Below are 25339 nucleotides of genomic sequence, written 5' to 3' on the forward strand. Positions count from 1 at the left end.
TGCTTTTGTAATAGACTCCTAGTCACATATCCTCTAATCCTCCCAAAAGAAATGCAAATGCTTTTCTTTAACTAATACAAGAAACAGCTACAACAGCATTAATTAGAAGCTGAGTTCAGTTCTAAGCAAAGAAAAACACACACAAACAAACAAACGAAAAAGGAAAAGATTAGAAACACTAAGAAATATATTATTGGAAGTCAGTTCAGCCAACATTAATGGCTTATCATTGTGCTTGCAAGACAAAACCACCACCTTAATATTAACCAATATAACAACAATCATCATGATAGGTTTCCGTTAATTGAACACTTTCAACCAAACAAAGTTTTACAAATAAATTAGAAATCTAGGATCATAAAAACATTATATGAGAACTGTAGAAACAACTAGGATTCTTAAATCAATAAATACAAACAACATATTGTTTCAAAGAACAAAGCGCGTGACCAACCAAGTAAAATATAAAATATTGAAATCAGTCAAATTCAAGATTCAACAGATGGGGAAAAACATCATGAGTATATATCACGAACATCCAAAACAAAAGCTTATATTTGAGTGATACAAAAACATTGTTCGTAATCCCAAAGTGAAATGCCCAATTTACGAGGGAGAATAATGCCCAATGAACAAGTATGTGTTTCTAGAACAGCAAAAAAAAATTAACACCTGAACATCATATACAGATAACATAGCAAGTGCTCATATGATGTGAACACGGAAAAGGTAATGACCTGTTATCAGCTTCAATGCATAGAGAAGGACCAATGTATTTCACCCGATCCCCTGAAAACAGATAACGCAAAAGGGATGTAAATAAATTAATAAAAACTTGCATTATACAGAGGAATCAGCTAAATCAATAGGAGTTACTCATTCAAATGAAAATGCAAAATGCCAGCGTTTAATTTTGACAACGAATCAACACGGATTACCATCTGCAGCATCACTTCACCTTCACCATTATTAAGTGGCAACACTGTGACTATGCACCACCTCCACTTTTAGAATGACATCAAGACCGCCACAATACCAGCCACCTTCACAATGACCATACCACCTCCGCCACCACAGATATAACACTATCTCAAACACAACCTCCACGATAGCCAACATTCACTTCATCATCACATCCATCACTGCTGCATCTCCCAACACTTTGACCTTCATATACACTGCCACTACCACTACCACTACCAATGCAGAGTATGCATACAAGAACAGGAGCAATTGCAATTTCGTATAGAAGTATATAACACATTATGACCAATCTATAATCAAGTTTTTCGTTGAATAATGTCTTAATTTAAGTTTGGGTTAATTGCACCAAAAAGAAGAAGAAGATGATGATGAAAACCCCTGAAACACAAAATTTTTGCAAGTTACTCCCTTGAACTGAAATTTGTTCACTCAACTCTGGAAAAGCGGCTAAGAAATCAACCAATCTAATTATTGTTAGTTTGATGTTAACTGTATCGTAAAATCACTGAATTGACTCCTAAAATTTTAAAATTTAATATATGTATGAGTAAAACAGAAAATTAAAATGGCAATATTATCCATATAATCTCCATCCCGTCTTAGCTTTTGAGGGATTCGTTCCCCTTTTGAACGCTTCTTAATATACAATCGTACTTCTCAAAAAAATAATAATCCCCATCTCCTCTTTGTCTCTTGCGCTGGCTCTCTGCTCTTCTTCACTCCATATCTCCACCGAAGTCCATCCGGTCCCAAATGTCCTGAACAGAGACTTTTCTGGCTTACATCCACAGCTTGGTCCTCACCTCCGGCTACACCCATCAGGCAACATGGAAACACAAAATGAGAGATGGTCCCAAAGAACCACGCATGATATTTCATCCATTCCCTTGGAGCCTCGAATTTCTAATGATCAGATTGTTGGAATATTCAATTCAAACTTGCCAAATCAGTTTATTTAGATTTATCTTAACTTTAGATACTCCTTTGATGACCACCCCTCTGATTGCAAATAAAAGCTGAAGCTTTAGTGTGTAATGGACTATCTATTAGTATAATCAATTTATTTGAATTTCATTCTTAGTATGGGTATATTTGTGTTTGTTAGTGTGCTCTCATATACATACATATATACATATAGATATGCATATATACATATAGACATATATATATATAGAAACACATAGACACCACTGTTTCTTCATTTTTTGCATCCATGTGTTACTGAGTTTTTAACTATATGCCAACACTATTTTCCCTCTCTCAATTCATTTTTAGCTTCTGCATATCTTCGGCAACTCGCCGTAGACACACATAGAATAAGCTTCCAACCTAAATTATCTTAATTTGGGTTCACAAGGAAGGTACAGTTGAAAACATTGAGATATATATATATATAGAGAAAGAGAGAGACTAACTAAAGGGTAATTTGGAGTTTTAGAAGGGTTGGACTGTGAGATATATATTTTGTAATTAGCTAATTTCGTTGTCAAAACAAGTCCGATTGAGTTGTGATTCTGAGTTCAAATTCAAGTTTGAGATCGGAAGCGGAATTAAACAGTTGTTTGTGATCAATAGCTTGATGACTTCGAAAAAGGTAAGAACAACACCTTAAGAAGTTTAGATAGAAGGTAAGGACACTAGCATACATTGCATGTTTTCAAAAATAAGTGTTGCCGAAATTTTTCTAAGTGTAAAAGCAGGTCTGGCCAACTTGAACCGGTTCAAGTATTGAAGCTTCGTTTTTAAAAAACACACTGGCCAACTTGAACCGGTTCAAGGTTTGCAGCAGTTTTTGGAAACTTTGTTTCCTACTCTGTTTCAACTTCCTATTATATATAGACTTTCTTCTAAAACCTTATGCACGAAATTAACTTATTTTCCAAGTTCAATTAGGGTTTCAAAGGTCTATATAAACACTTAGGGTGGTGTGGCTTTTTGCATTAAAATTATGATTTTCATTAAAAGCTTTATTGTGAGATTTTTAAGAACATACACACTATATACACACGAGTGAATTTAGAGTGTTGTTCAAATCCTACTCGTGTTCAAGTCTATTGAAGATTGCATCTACAATGATCAAAGAAAGCGTATCTTATTTCTTGTACAACAAAATCAGATTCGAAGAAGAAGAATCTTTGAAGGGATCAAGGCGCTTGCGTAGTGTTGTTGACTACCAGCAATCCTTCTACAAGGTTCGAGGCATGAGTTTGAAGCCGAGAGTTGTTGGATGGGAAGTCGCAAAGTCAGGGACATTCAGCGGATCGAGTCTTGGTAGAGCGAAGAGGTTTGAGGCTAAGTCAAAGTTCGGTGTACTTTGCTTCATACATAGTGGATCTTTTTACGCTTGGGATATCGAAGAAGAAGAATTTCATATCACACTTCGAAGGGATCAAGGAGCTTGCGTAGTGTTGTTGACTACCAGCAATCCTTCTACAAAGTTCGAGGCATGAGTTTGAAGTCGAGAGTTGTTGAATGGGAAGTCGCAAAGTCAGGGACGTTCAGCGGATCGAGGTTTTCCAATTGGTTTGGGATATAACACAAAACCTCGAGGTTTTCCAATTGGTTTCCTCACTAAAATCCGGTGTCACTCTAAACTTCACTTGTTTTTAATTTTTGTGCTTGTTTAAATAACCAGTAATTTTAGTAGAGTCAATTGGATAAAAAAAACACGTGATTAATTCCTCTCTCAAAACAGTTTTAAAAACTCAAACTTTCCACAACCTATTCCGCTGCACAACTCACATGGACATCACATGATACTCACGCAAATGGTACTCTGTTTGTTAATGGAGGATTAACAAAGGGGGCAATTCTGTAACTCATTTGAGAAAACAGGATGGTTCTGTTAAAATCTTAGTACATAGCTACAGAACAAATCCATTAGCTATCTAACACAAATTCTTAAATCAGACCCAAGACATGGTGAAAAGTTATGCAAAATACAAGAGGTAAGGCATTGCCAGCCCAACAACTACACACCATGTAGGAAATTATTGCATAATTAAGAAAGAACAAGAAATCAAAACTTTTATTAAAAGTATCGGCAAGGGTTCCTTTACTAGAAAAAGAGGGGGAGGGCTGCATTAAAGAAATGTGTTCCCACTATTGAAATCAACCCTTTGCTGGAAGACAAAAGGTGTTGGACCTTCTAATGGGATGAAATGGTTTACAGATTCATAGAAAAGCATTGTGTCAGTAACTTTCAACATGTAAACACCATAGAAAATCAATTCAAGTTAGTTGCAGCAAGAAAACAAGCTAATAAGCACATTGCAGGGCATGGAAGTTGAAATGTGAATAAATGCTACGGACTTGAGATATATAACCTCTCTTAAGCGGCCTCTTCTGTTTATCAGAATCCTCAACAGCCTCCGACTTTGATGATTCCGAGGAACTTTCAGATTCTCCAGAGACTCTCTGCACAAATATAATTAAGAACAAGAAAATGGATCAAAGATCGGCATTCATGACAATACTAAACAGTATTCCAAATTAATTACTCACATGTATAAGAGGCCCTCATCGAAACAATATGTAAAAACTATCAACCTCTACAATTAACATTTTTATCAAGGAACCAACTTGGTTCTGTGGTTTATGGTCAACATTCTCCAATATTTATTTATTGATAATGCTTAATAAAATTTCAAAGAATAGGCAATAAATGGAATTATTAAACATTATATATATTTATGATATACGACTCCATATTACAAGTTCATAGGTCAATAACTACAACCAATAAAATTGCCTAACAACTTATTTTATAACAGCGGTGGCAGCGCCAGGTGCGCCGGGGGGGGGGGGGGGGGGAGGATTTGTTAATGGTCGTATTAGATATAAAGTGTAATAATTTGTCAAAACGTGTTAAAGTATGTGATACGGAACTGGGAATGCATTTTCAAGCTGCTGGAGTGCAGGTGTTTTGCCTACCAGATGCACTTTTGAGGGTTAGCTAAAGGAATCTTATCCTGCCTACATCTATTTGCCATTGAAAACTCAACGATTATTTCAAAGCAGATTGAATCAAGACAATTTTAGATTTTACTTGAGATGGGGTGTTCAAAAATTAATCATATTTGCTATCACTCACAACCTTCTCACTTTCTATTGTACATGTTGGAAGAACCGTAGAGAGAGAATTTTGGAGAAGAGAAAAGTATTATGTATATACATCATATCACTGTGGATACAGCCCTAGGTATATATAGATACAAGGAAACAATAAAAGAAAAGAATGTGAGTGTGTGACAACTAATAATCTACGTGTGACAGCTTATACTATGTTATACAACGCTCCCCCTCAAGATAGAGAGTAGTTGTCAAAAACTCCCAACTTGCTACATATGGAATCAGTAGGGTGCTTGGGAAGCGCCTTGGTGAAGATGTTGGCCAGCTCACTGCCACAAGGAACAAAAGGTGTAACAATCTCATTCGAGTCAACTTTTGATCGAATGAAATGACAATCTACTTCAATGTGTTATGGTAGACTGACTTATCAAAAAAAAAAAAAATGTGTTATGGTAGACAGGATTGCTAGCAATGTGAATAGCTGCCTGATTGTCACAATGGAGAGGAATTGGGTATTGGACTGAAATCCCAAGTTCCTGTAAAAGAGTCATCAACCAAGTAAGTTCACATGTAGTGTGCGCCATGCACGACACTCTGCTTCTGGAGCGAGCCACAACTGACAGTTTCTTGCTCCTCCAAGTTACTAGATTTCCTCCTATGAAGGTGCAGTAACCAGTGATGGACCATCGATCAAAAGGAGAACTAACCCAATCTGCATATGTGTATCCCTCAATCCGAAGATGTCCAGAAAATCAATAAAGCAGACCAAGTCCCAAAGCACCCTTGAGATACTTCAAGCTGCGCATCCATGTGGGGTACCCAAGGACTGGTCATGAACTAGCTCACAACACTGACTGCATAGGATATGTCTGGACAAGTCATTGTGAGGTAAATAAGTTAACCTACAAGTCTCCGACACATCTCGGATCATCGAGTGGGTCATCATCATCCACCTTAAGTTGTAAATTAGTCTCCATGGGTGTAGCTATAGGTTTCAAACCAATATATCCAGTATCCTGTAAGCTATGTTACTTGGACTCGCTGGAACCGGCGAGAGTGTCTGTGTCGACACGACGCCGACACGGACACAGGATATGAGTCCGACTCCTCATTTGTCTACTAGACATGGCTGCCATTGATGGTGGTGCTAGGAAGCTGGTTCAAAAAACAAAAGGGGTTGGCTGCCATTGACGGTGGTGTTAGTTCTAAAAGGTTGAAGATGTGTGTCTCAGCAAGCGTGCTTCAGATCTATCTCTTAATAACTTTTTTTTTTTTGATAGCTAAGATGAAGCTCTCTCTTATTAACATTTTTTTTTTTTTTAATGGCAAATATGAGGCCACTTGTCCACGGTAGACGTAACCTTTTAGTTAATGGAATACAGTTGTAACTAGTGGATTACAGCTCTAAGGCATTAATTACTGCTGTAACTAATTTAAAAGTAATAGTATAAGTTTACACTGCACTTTTACTTACAAAAATACAATACGGTTACTTTTATTAAACAAATGTCAAAAACCAGGCTGGCATATTTCTTTCAAATGGTATTCGAAAGGTACAGCTAACATAAACAAAAGGTACAGCTATGGCATGAAAGCCGGTCAATATTTATTTTTATTTTTATTGCAAAATTGATGGCTCATACATTAAAAGTTTATACAATTTTCATTTATAGAAGTGTCCAAGTACCCATGTCTAGATACTAGACAATTTTTAGCCGAGTCCCCATGTCCCTTAATTTGATATATTAACGAATCCGACCTCCAGACACACACCCGTGTCTAACACCCGTACCCAAGCCCGGGTAACATAGAGATCAAGAGTATACTTTCTCTAAGAAAGTCTAATGCCTTTCTTCGACCGAGCCACCTCAATTCCTAAAAACTACCGAAATTTGCCCAAGAATCACAATACCACGTTTCGGTTTTTGTTGTAAAGCATAAAACGAAAGCGAAGAGATAAATAAAACAAGTAGAACACACAGATATTACATGCTTTAGCCACTAGGGCTTACATCACAACACACAAAGAGCCCAAAGGAATACATCTCTTTATTATACTCTCTTAATTCATATATAATACAATGGTGGAGGCTCCTTTATATAGGAGAAGAAATTAGGAAAATAGAAAGAACTATAAAATAGGAAACAAGGAGGATTTTTCTCCATTGATTCCTCCCGTAACACCAAATCTTCAATAATAGGAAATAACATCAATTACTGAAAGATTTTCCTCCACTGATTCCTCCATTAAATCTTCAATACTCCCCCTCAAGTTGGAGCATGAATGCCCAACTTGCCATAGAGATGACGAGTAACAACAAGTGTGAATTATGAAGAAAAAAGAGAGGAGACAAATAACAATGCTACCGAACACACCGACAGCCCAAACAAGTAGACAAAAAACTGCCAAAGACACAGCAAGACGAGAACAATGCTACCGAACACACCAACAGCCCAAACAAGTTGATAAAAACTACCAGAGACACAGCAAAGATGAAGACAATGCTACCGAACACATCGGCAGTCCAAACAAGTCAATAAAAACTGTCGGAGACACGGCAAAGGCGAAGAACATTACTGCTGAACAAACCGGCAACCCAAACAAGTCACAAATAGCACCAGAAAACCCTTAGCAACATTTCAAATGCTAAAGGAATACCCCAAAATAAAGGTCCAAACCTAGGAAGAGAAATTAAGCCCTGATACCATATTGTAAAGCATAAACGAAAGCAAAGAGATAAAGAAAACAAGTAGAACACACAAATATTACGTGGTTCAGCCACTAGGACTTGCACATCCACGACACACAAAGAGCCCAAAGGGCTACATCTCTTTATTATACTCTCTTAATTCATATACAAAACAATGGGGGAGACTCCTTTATATAGGAGAAGAAATTAGGATCATGGAAAGAATTATAAAATAGGAAACAAGGAGGATTTTTCTCCACTGATTTCTCTAGTAACACCAATTCTTCAATAATAGAAAACAACATCAATTGCTGAAAGATTTTCCTTCATTGATTCCTCCATTAAATCTTCAATAGTTTTCTTAAAAAGAGAAAGCGATCATCCTGGCTTCTGGAGAGCTGCCACTGCTTTACTGAACTTATCAAACCATGCATGAGGGGATTGTTTGAGGCCATAAATAAACCTCTTGAGATGACACAACACTCCCCCTTGGATGCAAAACTAGGTGGTTGAGCCATATAGACTGACTCACCAAGGTCACAGTGCAGGAAGGCATTTTTAACATCAAGTTGATGAAGTGATCAATCTACATTAGCTGCAAGAGAGATTACCACACTAACAAAATTCAGTTTGGCCACACGAGAGAAGGTAGTATAATCAAGGCCATAAGTCTGAGTATAGCCTTTAGCAGCGAGCTTTGAGATGGTCAACAATACCATCGGGCTTCTTGTTAAAAGTGAAAACCCATCAACAGACAACCTGAGTTAAAGCATTTATTTCTTCTTCATTAGCTTTCCACCTTGGATGAGAAAGTGCCTCCCAGTAGCTAGAATTGAAGAAGAGCAATAGAGGATAACAACAAAGAAAAAGCTTGAAAGGAGACAATTTATTATATGATACAAAATTGGAAATAGGGTGATTGGTACAAGAACTTTTACCTTTCCGAATAGCAATAGAATGATCAAGATCAGAGGTCAGAGAGATGGAAGAATCTCCAGGCGTTGAAGCGACCGGTGGAAGTGGCAAGGCTGGGTTTACTACTTCAGTCGTAGGAACATGATTAATTATACTTGTTTCCAGCAACGAGCATAGCCGCGAAGAGCTAGTGGGATGTCAGAATAAAAAACTGAAGTTGGAAGAACAGACTCTTGAATAACATAGTCCTCCAAACGACTGCCTTCCTCGGAATAATAAGGAACATCCTCAAAGAAAGTTACATTTGCACACAAAAAATGTTTACGAAAAGTTGGGCTATAACATTTATATCCCTTTTGAGTGCGAGAATAACCTAAGAAAATGCATTTGTGGGCAAGAGGATCAAGTTTGTCTCATCCCGGGTTCAGATTATAAACAAAGCAAACACACTCAAGCACCTTTGGAGTAATAGAAAAAGGGTTTTTATTAGGAAACATCATTTAGAATGATGATTTTCCTTGAAAGGCCCTAGAAGGCATACGGTTTAAAAGATAAGCAGCAACAAGAAACGAATCTGTCTAAAAATATTTTGGGACATGCATTTGAATTGTTAAGACACAAGCGATAGCTAGGAGTGATCCATTCTTCCATTCAACAATTCCATTTTGTTGATTTATATTCAAGGGCATTGCTAGCAAACAATTTAGCATCAAACTGATTTTGAATTTCAGCACAAAAAGATTGAAAAACATAAAACACTTGAAATCTATCATTAAGGATATAAACCCCAAGTAAAACGTGAATAATCATTCATTAAATGAAACAAAATAACGAGCACCAAATAAACCAGAGTTGGTCCCCAAACATCCGAATATACTAACTCAAAAGGTTGCATACTCTTATTACCAAAACGAGGCTTAAAAGTAGCCCGGTAATGTTTACTGAGTTCACCAATAGTACAATGAAGCTTAGAAAAATCAACTAAAGAAGGGGCCAAGACTCGAAGACTATTTGAAGAGGGATGTCCAAGGTGGCAATGCCACTGATAAGCTGAACAGGAGGTGGAATGTAGAGCTGTCAGAGTAGGAGTCAACTGGAAGTAGTAAAGACCATCCATCTCAAACCCCCCACCAATCGTCTTCTTCGTCTTGAGATCCTAAAATACACAGTGGAAAGGAGAAAAAATAACTGCGCAATTTAAATCTGATATGATTTTGCGAACTGATAATAAATTGAATGAAAATTGAGGGAGATATAAAACTAATGAAAAAGTGAGACCTGAAGTGCGGAAGGTACCAATTCCATGAACGGGAGATTTGGTACCATTCGCTATAAAATATCATAAAATAAAGCATGGAGATATCTATCATGTGATCAGATGCCCCAGAATCAATTATAAGGGGTTTAGAAAATGAAGCATGGAGATATCTATTGCCTGAAGCAACAATAGTAGAAGTGGAGAAAGAAGGTTGATTTGCACGCTCATGCTTTACTAGAGAATCATACTCGCCTTTGGAGAAAATTGCATGTTCATTTGCAGGAGTGGGAGTAGTCTCCTCTTGAACAGATTCCTAATTAGCCCAAGCTAGCTTGCCATGAAATTCTGAGCAGAAGTCAACAGAGTAATTTTTCGGCCACAATGGATGCACTTCTTGCTGTCGCAACCCCTTATGCTACCACAAGTACCACAACCTGGGTTGGTAGGACCTGTGCCCCCTTATCCTCCACAAAAAGTATCATGTTGTATAGCAGGAACAACAAGAGCATAATGATTTTCCTTCTCAATCACAGGAGGAGAATGAATAGATGTTCTCCAAACTCGAGCAAAAGTCTCACTGGTTATGGTCATCTCCTTGCCAAACAAAATCTGTAAACTAATCGGAGCGAGTTCAGGTTTAAGTCCAAATAAAAATTTTGCCACCCGAAACTCCTCTATGTGTCGTTTTTGTTGTTCTATGTTTGTAGTCAGTGGTTGGTAGACATTCAATTCTTCCCACATATCCTTCAATTCTGAGAAAAATATGTCCCGGTATAGATAAATACAAGAAATATTCTTCTCCATAATACATGTCCCATGTCCCGAGTTATTCCCAGATATCTTTGGCAGATTCTAGGAAGGACATGTTGTTGAAGATCTCAAATTCCAAGCTATTCCATAACCGAGTTATAATTTGAGCGTCTTCTTTCTTCCAAGCCTCAATAATCTTTTCATTATCAAAGATAGGACAGTTTTCCTTGAGCCCATGGGAATACCTCTATGGCTCGAGACCATTAAAGGTAGTTGAGCCTTTCAGTTTGGTGCTGGTGATTGACCCAAGAAGATGAGAGTCCTTAGTATCCATAGGGGCTTCAGAACAAGAGAGAGATAGGAGCAAGAGGGAGCCAAGATGAGAGAACCAAGATTAAGCCGAGATGGACCCGAGAGAGATTGCTGAGGAGAGAGCTAAAGAATGATCTAAGAGAGGTTGCCGAGACGAGAACCGAGAAGATATTGCTGAGAGAAAGCCGAGAGGGAATTGAGATCAAGATCTGAATAAGACTGTAAAAAATATATTTAAAGAGGGATCGTTTTCCTCTCTATCTCTGATACCATGTTGGAAGAAGCGTAGAGAGAGAATTTTGGAGAAGAGGAGAGTATTCCGTATATTCATCATATCACTATTGATACAGCCCCAGGTATACAAAGATACAAGGAAACAATAAAAGCAAAGAATGTGAGTGTGTGACAACTACTAATACAACAGGTTGGTACGCTAGTAATGAGCACTTGAAATTCTTAGAAGATAAGCTTCCTCAAAAATATTTACGTGTCCCTTTTGTGACTAGCAAAATGACTCAAAATCGCTGTAAAAAGAATTAGAAGTAAAAGGAATAATTAAAAAGGGAGACAAAATAAGCAAATCATCAATATTACGCATTAACTGGAATCTTAAAATTTAGAGTCAACTCAGTGTAACCACGTTTTAATCACTAGACCTAATTTATGTACTCCTAAAGACTTCCTTGGCAAGTACATACATCCCAAAAATGGAGTAACCAAACATAGTGACCAAAAAAAAATGCTAAAATTCGTTTTTTTTTTTTTTTGGGGGGGGGGGGGGGGGGGGGGTTTGGGGGTGTGGGTGTGTTAGGGTTGAAGCTGATATTTTGCTTATGACAAAAGAAGTAGGAACTCAATAAAATCCAGTAACTTTACAAAATAGAAAGTCAAAAAGAATACATATCTTTATATATATATATATATATAACTACAATGGACTAACTACTCCCCAACAAGAATAAGAATCCACAAACACACTGGCTAAAAGTTAAAGAACTTGATGCCAACTTTGTATAACTGAACACATTCAACCCCCCACCCCCCCAAAATACAGTAACTTTACAAAATAGAAAGTCAAAAAGAATACATATCTTTATATATATATCTACAATGGACTAACTACTCCCCAACAAGAATAAGAATCCACAAACACACTGGCTAAAAGTTAAAGAACTTGATGCCAACTTTGTATAATTGACACATTGACACATTCTCAAACACAACACACCCCCCCCCCCAAAAAAAAAAAAAACAAAAATAATAATAATAAAAAAAAATAGACATCTATGAAGAACGACTGCCACGGAAACTACCAAAGTTTTTCTTGATAGACGGACTGAAAGCCTTACTTTTGAGCTTCCAAAGATTTCTGTTGACATGTCTGTGGAAAAATACGAGTTAGTCTCCTTGATTAGTGGTAGGTTAGCACTAGAATTGTGTAAATATTTGTTTCCTAGAGTTTAGGGATTTGATTGATAGAGAATCAGGGATTCCTAATTATAGGGTTTTCAAAATTTAGTTAGTTGCTGATTTTTCTCTCTGTAATTTCATATATATAGCCCAACAAAGGCTCTAGTAAAGATTAAAAGATTCAATATAACTGAATTGATTTCTCCACATGGTATCAGAGCCGTAAGGCTTGGATTTCCTGTAGAAAAAAATAATAAATAATAAATTCAGCGGTTTTTTTTTTTTTTTTTTTTTTTTTTCTATTCAGGCCTTCATAGCCAATTTTCTCTATGACTTGCCTTCATCGCAGTCATTCTCTTACAATTTCTTTTGCCAATTTTCACATAACCCTTTTGTCCAGCCTTCATAGCCAATTGTTGAAGAATGCCAGAAACTACTGTTCAACCTTCCCAATCACCCGAGGAAGAGCAGGTTCAGCGCTCCACAAGTGAACTGCAGAATATTCAACCGGCGTACCGACTTGATGGAAGAAACTACTTGAAATGGTCTCAACTGGTTCGAACTTTTCTGAAAGGAAAAGGGAAATTAAGTCACTTGCTGGGAACGGGACCAAAGAAAGGTGATGCAGGTTTCGAAGCGTGGGACGAGGAGGACTCAATGGTCATGTCCTGGTTGTGGAATTCCATGACACCCGAAATCAGCGATACATGCATATGTTCCTACCAACTACGAAGGCCATCTGGGACGCTCTCAACCAGACTTACTCCAAAGTTCGTGATGCGGTGCAAGTATACGAGATCAAGACAAAGACAGGGCCTACAAAACAAGGGAACAAGTCCGTGACTAAGTATGCCAATTTTCTGCAAAACCAGTGGCAAGAACTGGATTACTACCGGGTGATTGATTTGAAGTGCAGTGCAGCAAATGCGCTGTAATTATCAAAATTTTCATTGAAAAAGATCGAGTTTATGATTTTCTCGCTAGCCTAAACTCTGAATTTGATCAAGTCAGAATTCAAATTTTGGGCAAGGAGGAGGTACCATCTCTTAATGAGGTGATTTCATTGATTCGGGCTGAAGAGAGTCGGAGAGGAATCATGCTTGAACCTCAATCGATTGACAACTCAGCACTCGTAGTCTCTAGTGACAACAAGCGGGGTTTCACTCTAGAACAACCGCAAAATGCTGAACATGGAAAGGCGGAATTATCAAAGGGAGCAAACCGAGATAATCTCTGGTGTACATACTGTAAAAAGTCGCGACATACCAAGGATCGTTGCTGGAAATTACACGGGAAACCAACCACATCCAGCCGAGAATGGGGAAACAAAGGAGGGCAGCATAAACAAAACAAGGACAAGCCCATATGACCTCACAAGTGCGTCAGGACCAGGCAAAAGAATATGGAGGATTCGACGGTGAAGAAATAGAGAAGTGCTGGGAACCCTTGAGAAACCATCTTCTGGTGCTTGTTCTTTAGCCCTCTCAGGTGAATCTTTATTCTCCCTTGGATTAAATGTTTCTGATAAATTGTTTGTGGATTCATGGATTATAGACTCGGGAGCCACAGACCACATGACACATGCCTCAAACCAGTTCAGCACTTATACCCCATGTCCTAGCAATAGGAAAATCACTGTTGTTGATGGAACCACAACCACGGTTGCTGTTGTAGGAGATATCCATATCACCCCTAGTCTTGTTCTTAAAAATGTTCTACATGTTCCTAAATTGTCCGCTAACCTTGTGTCCATTCAAAAGCTTACTAGAGACTTACATTGTCATGTTACGTTTTATCCCTCTTAATGTGAATTTCAGGACCAGGATTCGGGGAGGAGGATTGGACGTGCTAAGGAAAAGGAAGGACTTTACTACCTTGAGACACCGCGCCTTCCGAGTATGATCAGGACAAATTTATCCTCTTCGTTTCTCTCTTCTTCCAATAAAGATGTCATATGGTTGCATCATTTTCGTCTCGGACATCCTTCTTTTGCAATTCTAAAAATCATGTTTCCGTCTTTGTTTAGGGAATTAAATATTGGGACATTTCATTGTGATATTTGTGAGTATGCAAAACACACTCGTGTAGCTTTTCCCATTAGCAATAAAAGAAGTTCCTCCCCTTTCTATTTAATTCACAGTGATATATGGGGACCCTCCACAGTCCCAAATGTTTCTGGTTCACGGTGGTTTGTGTCCTTTATTGATGATTGCACTAGAGTCTCTTGGATATTTTTACTCAAAAACAAATCAGATGTGAGTACTATCTTTCTCAATTTCCATACAATGATCTGCAATCAGTTTAGTACCAAAATAAAAAGGTTTAGGTCTAATAATGCGAGGGATTACTTCAATCAAGTCTTGTCACCCTTCTTTCAAAAGGAAGGAATTATTCATGAGTCATCTTGCATTAATACTCCACAACAAAACAGAGTAGCCGAAAGGAAAAAGGGTCATCTCCTAAACACTACTAGAGCACTCTTGTTTCATCAAAATGTACCAAAACACTATTGGGGGGAAGCAATACTTACATCTGCCTACATCATAAACAGACTTCCTTCACGAGTTTTAGGGTCAAGAAGTCCAATGGAAGCCCTTTCTAAATTCTACCCCGACCTTAGTGCCACAAACAACCTTACCCCTAGGATATTTGGGTGCACTTCATTTGTTCATGTCCATAGCAACAACCGGGACAAATTAGATCCTAGAGCCATTAAGTGTGTGTTTGTAGGATACTCGTCCACACAAAGGTTACAAATGTTTTTATCCTCCTACCGAGAAACTTTATATCCCAGCTGATGTCACATTTGCGGAAGGGAAACCGTATTTTATTGAAACTTATCTTCAGGGGGAGTCGTCTATCATGGAAGATAAGGATTTTTTCCAGCTCGCTTTACCGTCTTCGCCTCGTTCACCATCTCTCTTACCTGTATCAAACACTCAATCCAACTCAGTACCTAAGCCTGAATCTCCTGTTTTGTCACCTATGTCTCCTGTTGTGTCTCCTGTGAAGGATAATATGACTCTTGATCACGTACGGTATGGGAAAGGGAAGGTGTACTCGAGGAAGCAAGGTCCAGCTCCTGATCCGGTGCAGGCCCAGACCTCCAACCTGACTCCTGAGAATGAGGTAATGGTATCTGAACCTACTCCACTTACAGAACACCAGCTCCCTAGACCTAAATAACTGACCAAGATTTGCCTATAGCCCTGAGGAAAGGAACTCGAGAGTGTACCAAACGACCATTATACCCTCTATCTCATTATGTATCCTTAAAGAAATTCTCACCAGCCCATAGGAGTTTTCTCACGAGTCTAAATGAAATCTCTATTCCAAACACTTTATCTGAGGCATTATCCAATGAAGAATGGAGGAAAGCAATGAGAGTTGAGATGGACGCAATGGAAAAAAATGGGACGTGGGAGGTGGTTGATCTACCAAAAGAAAAGAAGGCAGTAGGGTGTAAGTGGGTTTTTACCTTGAAATATAAGGCTGATGGATCATTAAAGCACTACAAAGCAAGGCTAGTTGCTAAGGGGTACACTCAGACATGGAGTTGATTACCAAGACACCTTCGCTCTAGTTGCAAAAATAAACACTGTGAGGATCTTGTTGTCATTAGCAGCCAATTTTAATTGGGAATTACAGCAGTACAATGTGAAGAACGCCTTTCTACATGGTGACCTGGAAGAAGAAATCTATATGAGCATCCCGCCAGGATTTAGAGGAGTTGAAGGGAACAAGGTATGCAAGTTAAGGAAGGCCTTATACAGTTTAAAACAATCGCCCCGTGCCTAGTTTGGGAGATTTACTAAGGTGATGTTAGCTACAGGATACAAGCAGAGTCAGGGGGATCACACTCTTTTCATCAAACACTCAGTTTCAGGGAAAGTCACGGCCTTAATAGTCTATGTGGACGACATAATTATGACTGGAAATGATGAGAAGGAGAAGCAAGCCTTGAAACAATGTTTGAGCAAAGAATTCGAGATAAAAGATTTGGGGAGATTGAAGTATTTTCTAGGGATAGAAGTGGCTCATTCTAGACAAGGTATCTTCATCTCACAGCAAAAGTATGTCACCGATCTTCTTAAGGAAACAGGAATGCTTGCAAGCAAACCAGCTGCAACACCTATAGAGCCGAACCATAGACATGGAGAAGCTATTGGAGATCAAGCAGTAGATAGAGAGATGTACCAGAGATTAGTTGGAAAACTCATTTATCTTGCCCACACCCGGCCGGACATAGCATATTCTGTTAGTGTCATCAGCCAATTCATGCATGACCCCAAGGAGATCCATCTTCAAGCTTCCGACCATGTGCTTCATTACTTGAAAGCTAATCCTGGGAAGGGGATAATGTTCAAGAGAAAATCTGAGGTTGTCCTTGAAGCCTACACAGATGCAGATTACGCAAGCTCCCCTATGGATCGGAGGTCTACTTCAGGTTATTGTACATTCCTTGGAGGCAATTTGGTAACATGGCGAAGCAAGAAGCAAAATGTTGTAGCCCGGTCAAGTGCAGAAGCAGAGTTTAGAGCAATGGCACAAGGTGTCTGTGAGTTGTTATGGCTGAAGATTATACTAGACGACTTGAAGATTAAATGGAGTGGGCCAATGAGACTCTACTGTGACAATAAATCAGCAATCAACAATGCACATAATCCAGTGCAACATGACCGAACTAAGCACATCAAGATAGACAGGCATTTTATCAAGGAAAAACTAGAAAGTGGATTAATTTGCACACCATACGTTCCCACGGGAGGTCAAATGGCAGATGTTCTTACAAAGGGGCTCAACCGTGTTATCTTCCAAGAAATTATTTCCAAGCTGGGAATGGTTGACACCTATTCACCAGCTTGAGGGGGAGTGTGGAAAAATACGAGTTAGTCTCCTTGATTAGTGGTAGGTTAGCACTAGAATTGTGTAAATATTTGTTTCCTAGAGTTTAGGGATTTGTGTAAATATTTGTTTCCTAGAGTTTAGGGATTTGATTGATAGAGAATCAGGGATTCCTGATTATAGGGTTTTCAAAATTTAGTTAGTTGCTGATTTTTCTCTCCGTAATTTCTTATATATAGCCAAACAGAGGCTCTTGTAAAGATTAAAAGATTCAATATAACTGAATTCATTTCTCCACAATGTCTTCTGCAATGGTCACTTTAAGATGGATTATTGCGTCCATCGCAGTGACTGATACAAAAATGGCTCCTCTTTAAAGTGACTATTACATATACAGCCCAAAGAACTTTTCACCTTGCCTCATTGAGAGAACTGCACCCCAAATTGTCAAGTGAATTGTCATTTCAAATTACTACAAGGAAAAGACTTATCAAAAAAAAAAAAAAAAATACTACAAGGAAAAGGATTCTGTTGTTCATGAAGCATCAATTACTAATCCACACTCTAGCCTCCTCTAGTTACTGCCCTACACCTTCACTAGCAATGCTCAAATTTTAGCCTGCAGTTTATCTTAAACTATCCAGTAAGCTTGCTACATATGTTGAGTTGTCGATATAAAGCCCTAAGGAATCCATTTGCCAAAAGCCAAATGCTCATATTGATCAAGGAGACTCCATTTCAGATATATATATCATCACTTGTTTCTCTTCCACTCCCCATTCTCCTTTTCAGGTCACTATACTCCTATAAACCAAGTTGCCTCCCTTTCATATAGCTCCTCTGGTTTGAATTAACCCAACAAACATGACAAACTTCAGATATTATAAAATTGAAGTTATTCTGCGGTCAACTAGGCATAGCCTAGGTTTCTTCCAACTTCATCTCTTCCACAAAGAAAAACCTAACAACTAGATGTCAACCCTGGTCTTACATTGATTACCCATATTCGCGAACAGACAAGAGAAGCTGCAACCCGCTGTTGTTAGCAAAAGATTCTACACAATATTTTGAGTTATATCAACACCAACATGAGAGACATTATCAAGATTAGAAATGTGGTTTCATCTGTTTTCACAGCTTTATTTTTCTGTCCTGGGGGAGGGGAACTAAAAGCAACTCATATCCTGGAATCAAATTTAAAAATATAAACAAAGAAAAACTCAACAAAGTTTAAAATCCAAAAATCTTACTTGGCAGAAAATTTTCAAAAGTAAACAATGGAAATAAATAAACACATATTCCGCAATCATGTGACAGACGTGATTTTTTTTTCAGGACATTAAATCATTTTCATTTTTGGAACTTCTATAATGAATCTTGATAAGCATTTGAGAGCTTCATGCAGATACTACCTTCTCAAACTCTTCAAGGTTGTATGGAACAAGCTTCTTCAGAGCTTCAGCAGAGGCCTTCATATAAGCTTCATCATCATCACTGCCATCTGATTTTGCTTCATTACTGCTTGTCCACTCTTCCTCATTACTTGCATCATTCTCATTCTCATTCTCAACCTCTGACTCTGAGGTACATTCTTCCACTGATTCCGCATTATCCTCATCTGACTCACTTTCAGATGAGCAAATTTCACTAAAATCCTGCACAAAGCCAACAGGAAATAATTACCATAATTTTAAATATATTTTGGGCTGAGAAATACGAAAAAGACAGTTGATATTTCTTATCTTTTGGTAGGTAAGCAACAAAAGCACACACTCACAGGCACCAAAATGCTCACCTCCTCGGGGAGGAGAGTTATAGCACCTAGGCCAATGGCCCAGCGAAAGAAGAGAGTTGATATTGCAAAGAATAAATTCAGTTAAAATTAAACCGAAAAATTAATTTATCAAGCTTACATAAGGAGCTAACACACTGCTATCGAGCACCATTAAAGGAACTTGTAAATCCCGTGCAAGCGCTCTGACTAATCTTTCTCGATAAAGCTCAGTACCTGCCAATAATCAACAAAAATTCTTTTCTTATAAGCAAACTTGAACAGAACTATTCTCGACAAGCTGAATGGTAAAGTTTTAGAAGGATGTGTCAACAATTAACCTGGAATACTCTGAAGCAGAATTCTTCCACTTGATGAAGTCAAACGGGCACCATAAGATGCAGTAAACTTCTTATGTTTCAAATGGGAAGCAGCACATTCAACCAAAAGGTTTTTTGTGTGTTCGCTGAAAGAATATCGACTTGAGTTACTACAAGCTCAATAATTTGAAGGCAAAGGGAACAAAAGCATATTAACAGTGAGTAGCTCTTACTGAATGTAGTAGGGAAATGTTTCCCATGAAACAGTTATTTTCTCCCATGGAACAACCCTCCTTAGGAATTCATTTTTAAACTTTTCCCGTCTAGTCAGAAAAGGTGATTCCTTCTTTTTATACTCAATAGACAGTTTCTCATTCTTGAGCCATTCCTTCTGATCTTGCTCCCCTAGTCGAGCATGTGCATCGGAGTACCTCACATTTTCACTTACCTTTTCCCTTCGATTCTTCCCCTTATCGAAGTTAGAACCATCTTTCACAGGTATATGTTTATCCTCACCTGCATTCCTACCATCACCTTGAGAGCTATAAAACCGCGAACAGCTACTCTTCCAACTTGCACTAGACCTCCCACGCAACCTTGTATGCCTATTATCAGAGGCAACAACCCTTGATGAGAAAGAATCTGATAGATATCTTTTGATCAAACTATCTCGAGAAGAACTGTTCCCTGCTATTCTTGTATGGCTCAAAAATGGAGAGTAATCATAATTTCGGGAGTTCGAACTAATCAAATATTTGCATGGTTGGACCACAAGATCCCATTTATGATTTTTACACTTTAATTTCCTTCCATACATTGCAATTTCTTACGTCAGCAGTAGATACCTAGCATGAAACAAAGTTCACCCCAATTAGCTCGTAATAATTTCATGAAATTTTTTAGGAGTACAAATAAAATTACAATTAAAAAAATCTATAGAGGTCCCTTTTTATTTTATTTTTTTCCTCTTCTTTTTTTTTTTTTGGGTGGGGATGGAGACCATAATAAACCAAAACTCGAGATGCAAAATTATGCACTGATAGCTTAAGATGTTTGAATTTACATCAATATAACATTTATCAAAAAAAAAAAAAAAAATTACATCAATATAACATAAATGGTTTTGAGTTGCTTTGTTTCCTTTTCCTCTGTTTCTCAGCAACCAAGCAGAGAGAGCAATAAAATGTACAAGAAATTTGAAAAAATTTATGTATACCTGGGTATAATAGATACTTCAGATGAGTTATTGACACACAAAATAAAAAGAAATATAATAACAAAATTTAGCTAAGCAAATACCTAATGATTACAGAATTTGATAGGGGTGAATAATAAAGGGAAATTAGGATTTTTTTTCTTTGACCACTTTTCAGTGGGAGAAAGAGAGAGAGAAGAGTGCAATGTCAATGAAAATTCACAAGAAGCAGAAAGTAATAACACTAACAATCAAATTTATTCAAAATTTTTAAATTAAAAATAAATTTAAAAAATTTAAAAAAAAAAAAAAAAAAAAAAAACAATACTTCTTCTACAGAACATTAAACACCCATTACTGTCGAATATCAAAAACAAATCTCTTTTACTTGTACAAAGTTAAAACCTCTCTATTCCGAAAACATGAGAAATAAAAAATAAAAATAAAAAAATTATGCTGTAAACACAGACCTTTGCTCGATTTGTCCTGTCAAGCCCTAGAATGATTCAAGGCCCGTGAGAGAGACTGGGTCTTTCATACAAATTCAGCACCAGAGAAGCTCAGATTCGAAACTGTCCATTGCGTAGAGTCTAGAAGAGTAACACACAGAGAGATATTTCTCAGGACGCCCGCAAATGGAGGAACGAGAGAAGGTGCGAGAAAACCGTTTTGAACACAGAGAGATAGAGAGAGAGGAAATGAGGATATGTGTTCTTCCACGTTCTACTGAAACATTTGGAGCTGAGTCTGGAACGGCGAGAGTTGTATTAAAACTTTGGACATGATGAAGCGTGATGGGCCGTAACCCTCGATTCCTAGCCCCAAATTCAGTTGAGATGAAGTTGAACACATTTCTAAAAGGGATTATTACGTATAAATGGGGTTAGGGTTCTATATTTACTGAGAAGCTTAGTCAAAGTCTCATATTTCTTAAAGATGAGGTTGACTAAATTGATGACATGGCACTTGAATTATTATTGTTTAAAATTTGTGGTGCCTAAAATGCCCTTCTCACTATTCCAGCACATTTACCGTATTACCCCCGTTTAATTTAGTCACCCAACTCTAAAACATTGCTGCCCTAAAATACACTCAGTCGTGCATCACAAATCCAGCGAAGCAAGCCCAGGCAAACACAGCATCACCGAACATGGAACCCTAACCCTCCCTCATCTCATTCGTGAAGAGCCCTCAAGAGTCCTCTCTCTCTCTCCCCCCCTCTCTGTAACAGGATTGAAGCGTAGCCGTTGAGCCCTAACCCTCATTCAAGCCCTCTCTATTTCCCCCTCTGTAACAGCGAAGCACTTCTCCACGTCTAACCGTCGTTGGTGCGCCCTCTCTGTAACCCAGCGAAGCACTTCTCCACTTCTGCCATTCATTTATTGTTGTTCTAGTAATATGGTAAGTACTCTCTCTCTCTTAACACACACGTTTATTTTTTAGATGATTATGGTCCTGATTTAGTGTTATAATTTTTTTTTTTTTTCAATTGGATGTCTGATTTTCATGTAGGTTATGTTTATATATATTCTCCTCTTATAATTTATATTATGCAATCATATATATATAATTTCTATTCTGCAATCAAGATTGTTGTTGCTCTGTTTGTTGTATATGTTTGAAATGTGCGTAACAAAATGTTGCTCTCTTGTGCGTGACAAAATTAATTTTTAAAACTCAGTTTTATCCCACCAACAAAGGCAAAATTTTTATAAAGTAGATACTTAATTAATCAAATGTTTTTTTATTTTTTATTTTTTATTTTTCTTCTTCTTCTTTTGTAATTAGGTTTGCTTGTTTTTGAAGAGTTCATGCTTTCTTTATACGTTGACTGAACTGAAATCCCAAATGTTATCCTACAATGTTTCCACTAGCATGGATTTTCATAGTTAAAATACTCAGAATTTGCTGAAGAAAACATAATTAAACAGGATAAAAAAACAAATTTCCATGCATGTCCTTTGTTACATACATCAGATTATAGTTCAATGTTAAATATATAGGCATAATATACATAAGATAACAAGCAACCCAACTCATATGTGTGCCAAAAGCCCTAAATACAATCATTTTGTACATTCAGTTACATAGAAAACCACAAAGCTTTACTTTTCCAAGTATCCCAAATTAAGATATAAATAGGATCAAAATCCTTATTCATATTTATAATTCTATATCGAAAATCACTAACTTGCATTTGAATTGGAATATCCATGTGCATGAAAAAATCATATGTGACCCTAGTCGGAGGAATAAAAATTCCTAAAAGATTGTAAAAGTCAGCATCATTCCTTCAATAATATACAAGTGATGGGCCCTAACTTTCCAGTTCTTGAGGTAAAGAGTTAAATGGCCCAAAATTATTTTCCCCCCCTCTATTTTTAGTGCATTACTCCGTGTATGTCTAGCTTACATCAGCTGCTAAGAGAGGAAGACGGAAGACAGACAAACTTTGAGTCTGTTCTTAGATTAAAACTCGTATCCAATTGCACCAAGTAATGATCCTGATGGATTTTTGGAACACGCCTAAACTTCAATATCATTCTTTTTAATTTTTTATCTCATTTTCTCTGTCCTACATTAGTTATCAGTTTGCATTTCTTTGATTAACACCAATATGAAAAAGGTGAAGGAGTTCCAAACAAATTGATTTCCCATTAGATTGGAAGAAAAGAAAGTTCAAGCATCTCACAACTAAAAATACTAAGGACAGCAGCACTGTTTATTTTGCTAAACCTTTTTTTTTTTGGTTCTTTGAACCAACCAAATACAGCTCTAAACCAATCAGAGGTCCTGCCTTTTAAGTTTTTGGATAGCTAGTTACTGTTGCTACAAATGCAAGAAAAAGGAGCAATAAAAGCAAACTGATAATGATACTTGCGAAGTTTAAAGGCCATCAGTGGACTGTTGGTAGACCAGTAATTAATAAATAGGGATTATTACATATAAATGTGGTTAGCGCATCATATTTACTTAGAGGCTGAGTCAAAGTCCTAAAGTTTCTCTAAAATGCGTTTGACCCAAAAGCTGAGGTGGCACATGGAAAAATACTGTTTCATATTTCTGTTGCCTAATATACCCTTCTTCCTATTTTATGTGTTGCCTAAAATACCCTTTTGTACACTTGCCTATTTTCAAGCCCTAATTCCTCGTCACATTCCATTCATGCCGGCCTATCTCTCCCCCCTTCTCTGTAAACAGCAGCGATCAACAAACCCCTCTCTCTCTCTGCCCTAACCCTCACTGAATTCTCTCTCTCATTCGTGCAAGAGTCGTTTCTCTCTCATCGTTGCTCTCTCTCTTTCTCAACAACTCTGTCTAAGCCAGTCCCTCCACCCTCTCTCCTCTCTAGCTTCATCGCTCTAGGAATTGAGAAACCCAACTCTTCTTTTCAGTGCAGCAACACTTGGCTCAGAAGAGGGATCAAGGGTTGTCGGTGAGCTTCAAAACCCTACATTTGTCAGTGCATTTTCATTGTTTCAATTGAATTTTTCTTTTTTTCTTTTTCCGGCTGTAATTTTGTATTGAGTTATGATGATTCGGTGTTTCTTAAGCTTTTTTGTTGTAATAGTTCTTGAATTTGTGTTTTCTTCCTATTGTAGGCTATTGGGTTTTCTAAAATTAGGGTTTTCTTAGGTGGGTGGGTCATACCCAGATTATTATGAGAGGTTGTTTGTACTCTTGGGCTGCTGGAGTTTTTTGTTTGCTTCCTCTCAGTTGTTATTGAAAGTTTTGGTTGCATTTTTTAAGCTTCTTGTTTTATATCCTTTATTTTTCGACAATATAACGCATTCTTACCTGTTGAATTTTTTTTATAGAACATTAATCTGATCTTAAAACTTAAACGTTGTACTGTTAATGCCTGCCTGTGTATAGTAGAGATTCAATGTCCCTAAATCCAAATAATTCATGTTCTTTAAATTTACTAGGACCATGTGGAAGCAAGTGGCAGTACGTTTGGTGCCTACAGGCTTTTTGTTGGATTTCACTAGTTAGCTAACTAGATTGTGCCAAGGTAACAAGCTTAAATCCTATCTTCATAAGTCATTTGTTCTGGAGACCTTATGATATAATCAATAAATGTAAACTGTAAAGAGGCATGCATGTGATAGTCTTTGGGTAGGGACACTTGTTATCAAATGTTTGTGAAATCTACATTCCCATTTGCATTTGCTTGATAAAAGAATTGTTTAAGATTACTAGTATTGGTTCTACAATATTAAATTAAAAACAGGTTTTTCATACATACTATATTTGTTGTGGTTTAGTGGTTGAAATGTAATTACATATAAAATTTGAGTTTGGTTCAATTAAATAAAAATGCTTTATAATAATTTCATGATTAATATCTTGGGTGTTAAGAATCACTAATAAAGATTTTAGTTCTCAATATAAAACAAAAGGAAAGAAGCTACTCTGTTTGGATCTTTGGACTGTGACTCAGAGATGAAGTAACAAATCTTCATGGTTATGCTATGATTGTGCCTTAGCTTACAAGGTTGGAAGTCTTTGGTAAATGTTTTCACTAGGGAAACATAGCATTTTAGAGCATGTCAGTGATGGCCTTGGTGTCTGATAATTACCAACATTTGAATAAATTAGATAAATAATTCTTTTTAGTAGACTGATTGAATATGTTAACATTTTTGAACGATTAAAAAATTTAGTCTAAGATATTGCCATGCAATGACCAGAAATGGAAAAGATTTCTTCACCATCGGTTCATGAAATTTGAATGGGTTTAAACAGCAAATTTCTAGATATGCTCACAAGTTCCCCCCACGCCCACCCCCCCCCCCGCCCGCCCCCAAACTGGTG

At 37.4% G+C, this 25339-nt stretch overlaps 1 protein-coding gene across 2 annotated transcripts in view; it reads right to left on the minus strand.

The window, feature by feature from the left end:
* The window catches only part of LOC132303264 (uncharacterized), a 65978-nt gene extending 44628 nt beyond the window's left edge, over positions 1-21350 (minus strand). The window contains exons 1-7 of one of the 2 annotated variants that reach the window (XM_059800451.1): positions 20992-21350; positions 19560-20171; positions 19348-19472; positions 19149-19243; positions 18648-18890; positions 4311-4401; positions 738-789 (exon numbers count right to left, since the gene is read on the minus strand). In XM_059800451.1, coding sequence (XP_059656434.1) covers positions 738-789; positions 4311-4401; positions 18648-18890; positions 19149-19243; positions 19348-19472; positions 19560-20143 — 1190 coding nt within the window. In that variant the 5' untranslated portion in view covers positions 20144-20171; positions 20992-21350. The remainder of the gene's footprint in view (positions 1-737; positions 790-4310; positions 4402-18647; positions 18891-19148; positions 19244-19347; positions 19473-19559; positions 20172-20991) is intronic. The other variant, XM_059800452.1, reaches the window with a different exon arrangement.
* Between the last annotated feature and the right edge of the window lie 3989 nt (positions 21351-25339).

Source organism: Cornus florida, unplaced genomic scaffold (assembly GCF_030987335.1).
Source record: "Cornus florida cultivar Cherokee Brave unplaced genomic scaffold, ASM3098733v1 CherokeeBrave_3.0.0_Hap2_Chr04, whole genome shotgun sequence".
Lineage (NCBI taxonomy): Eukaryota > Viridiplantae > Streptophyta > Magnoliopsida > Cornales > Cornaceae > Cornus > Cornus florida.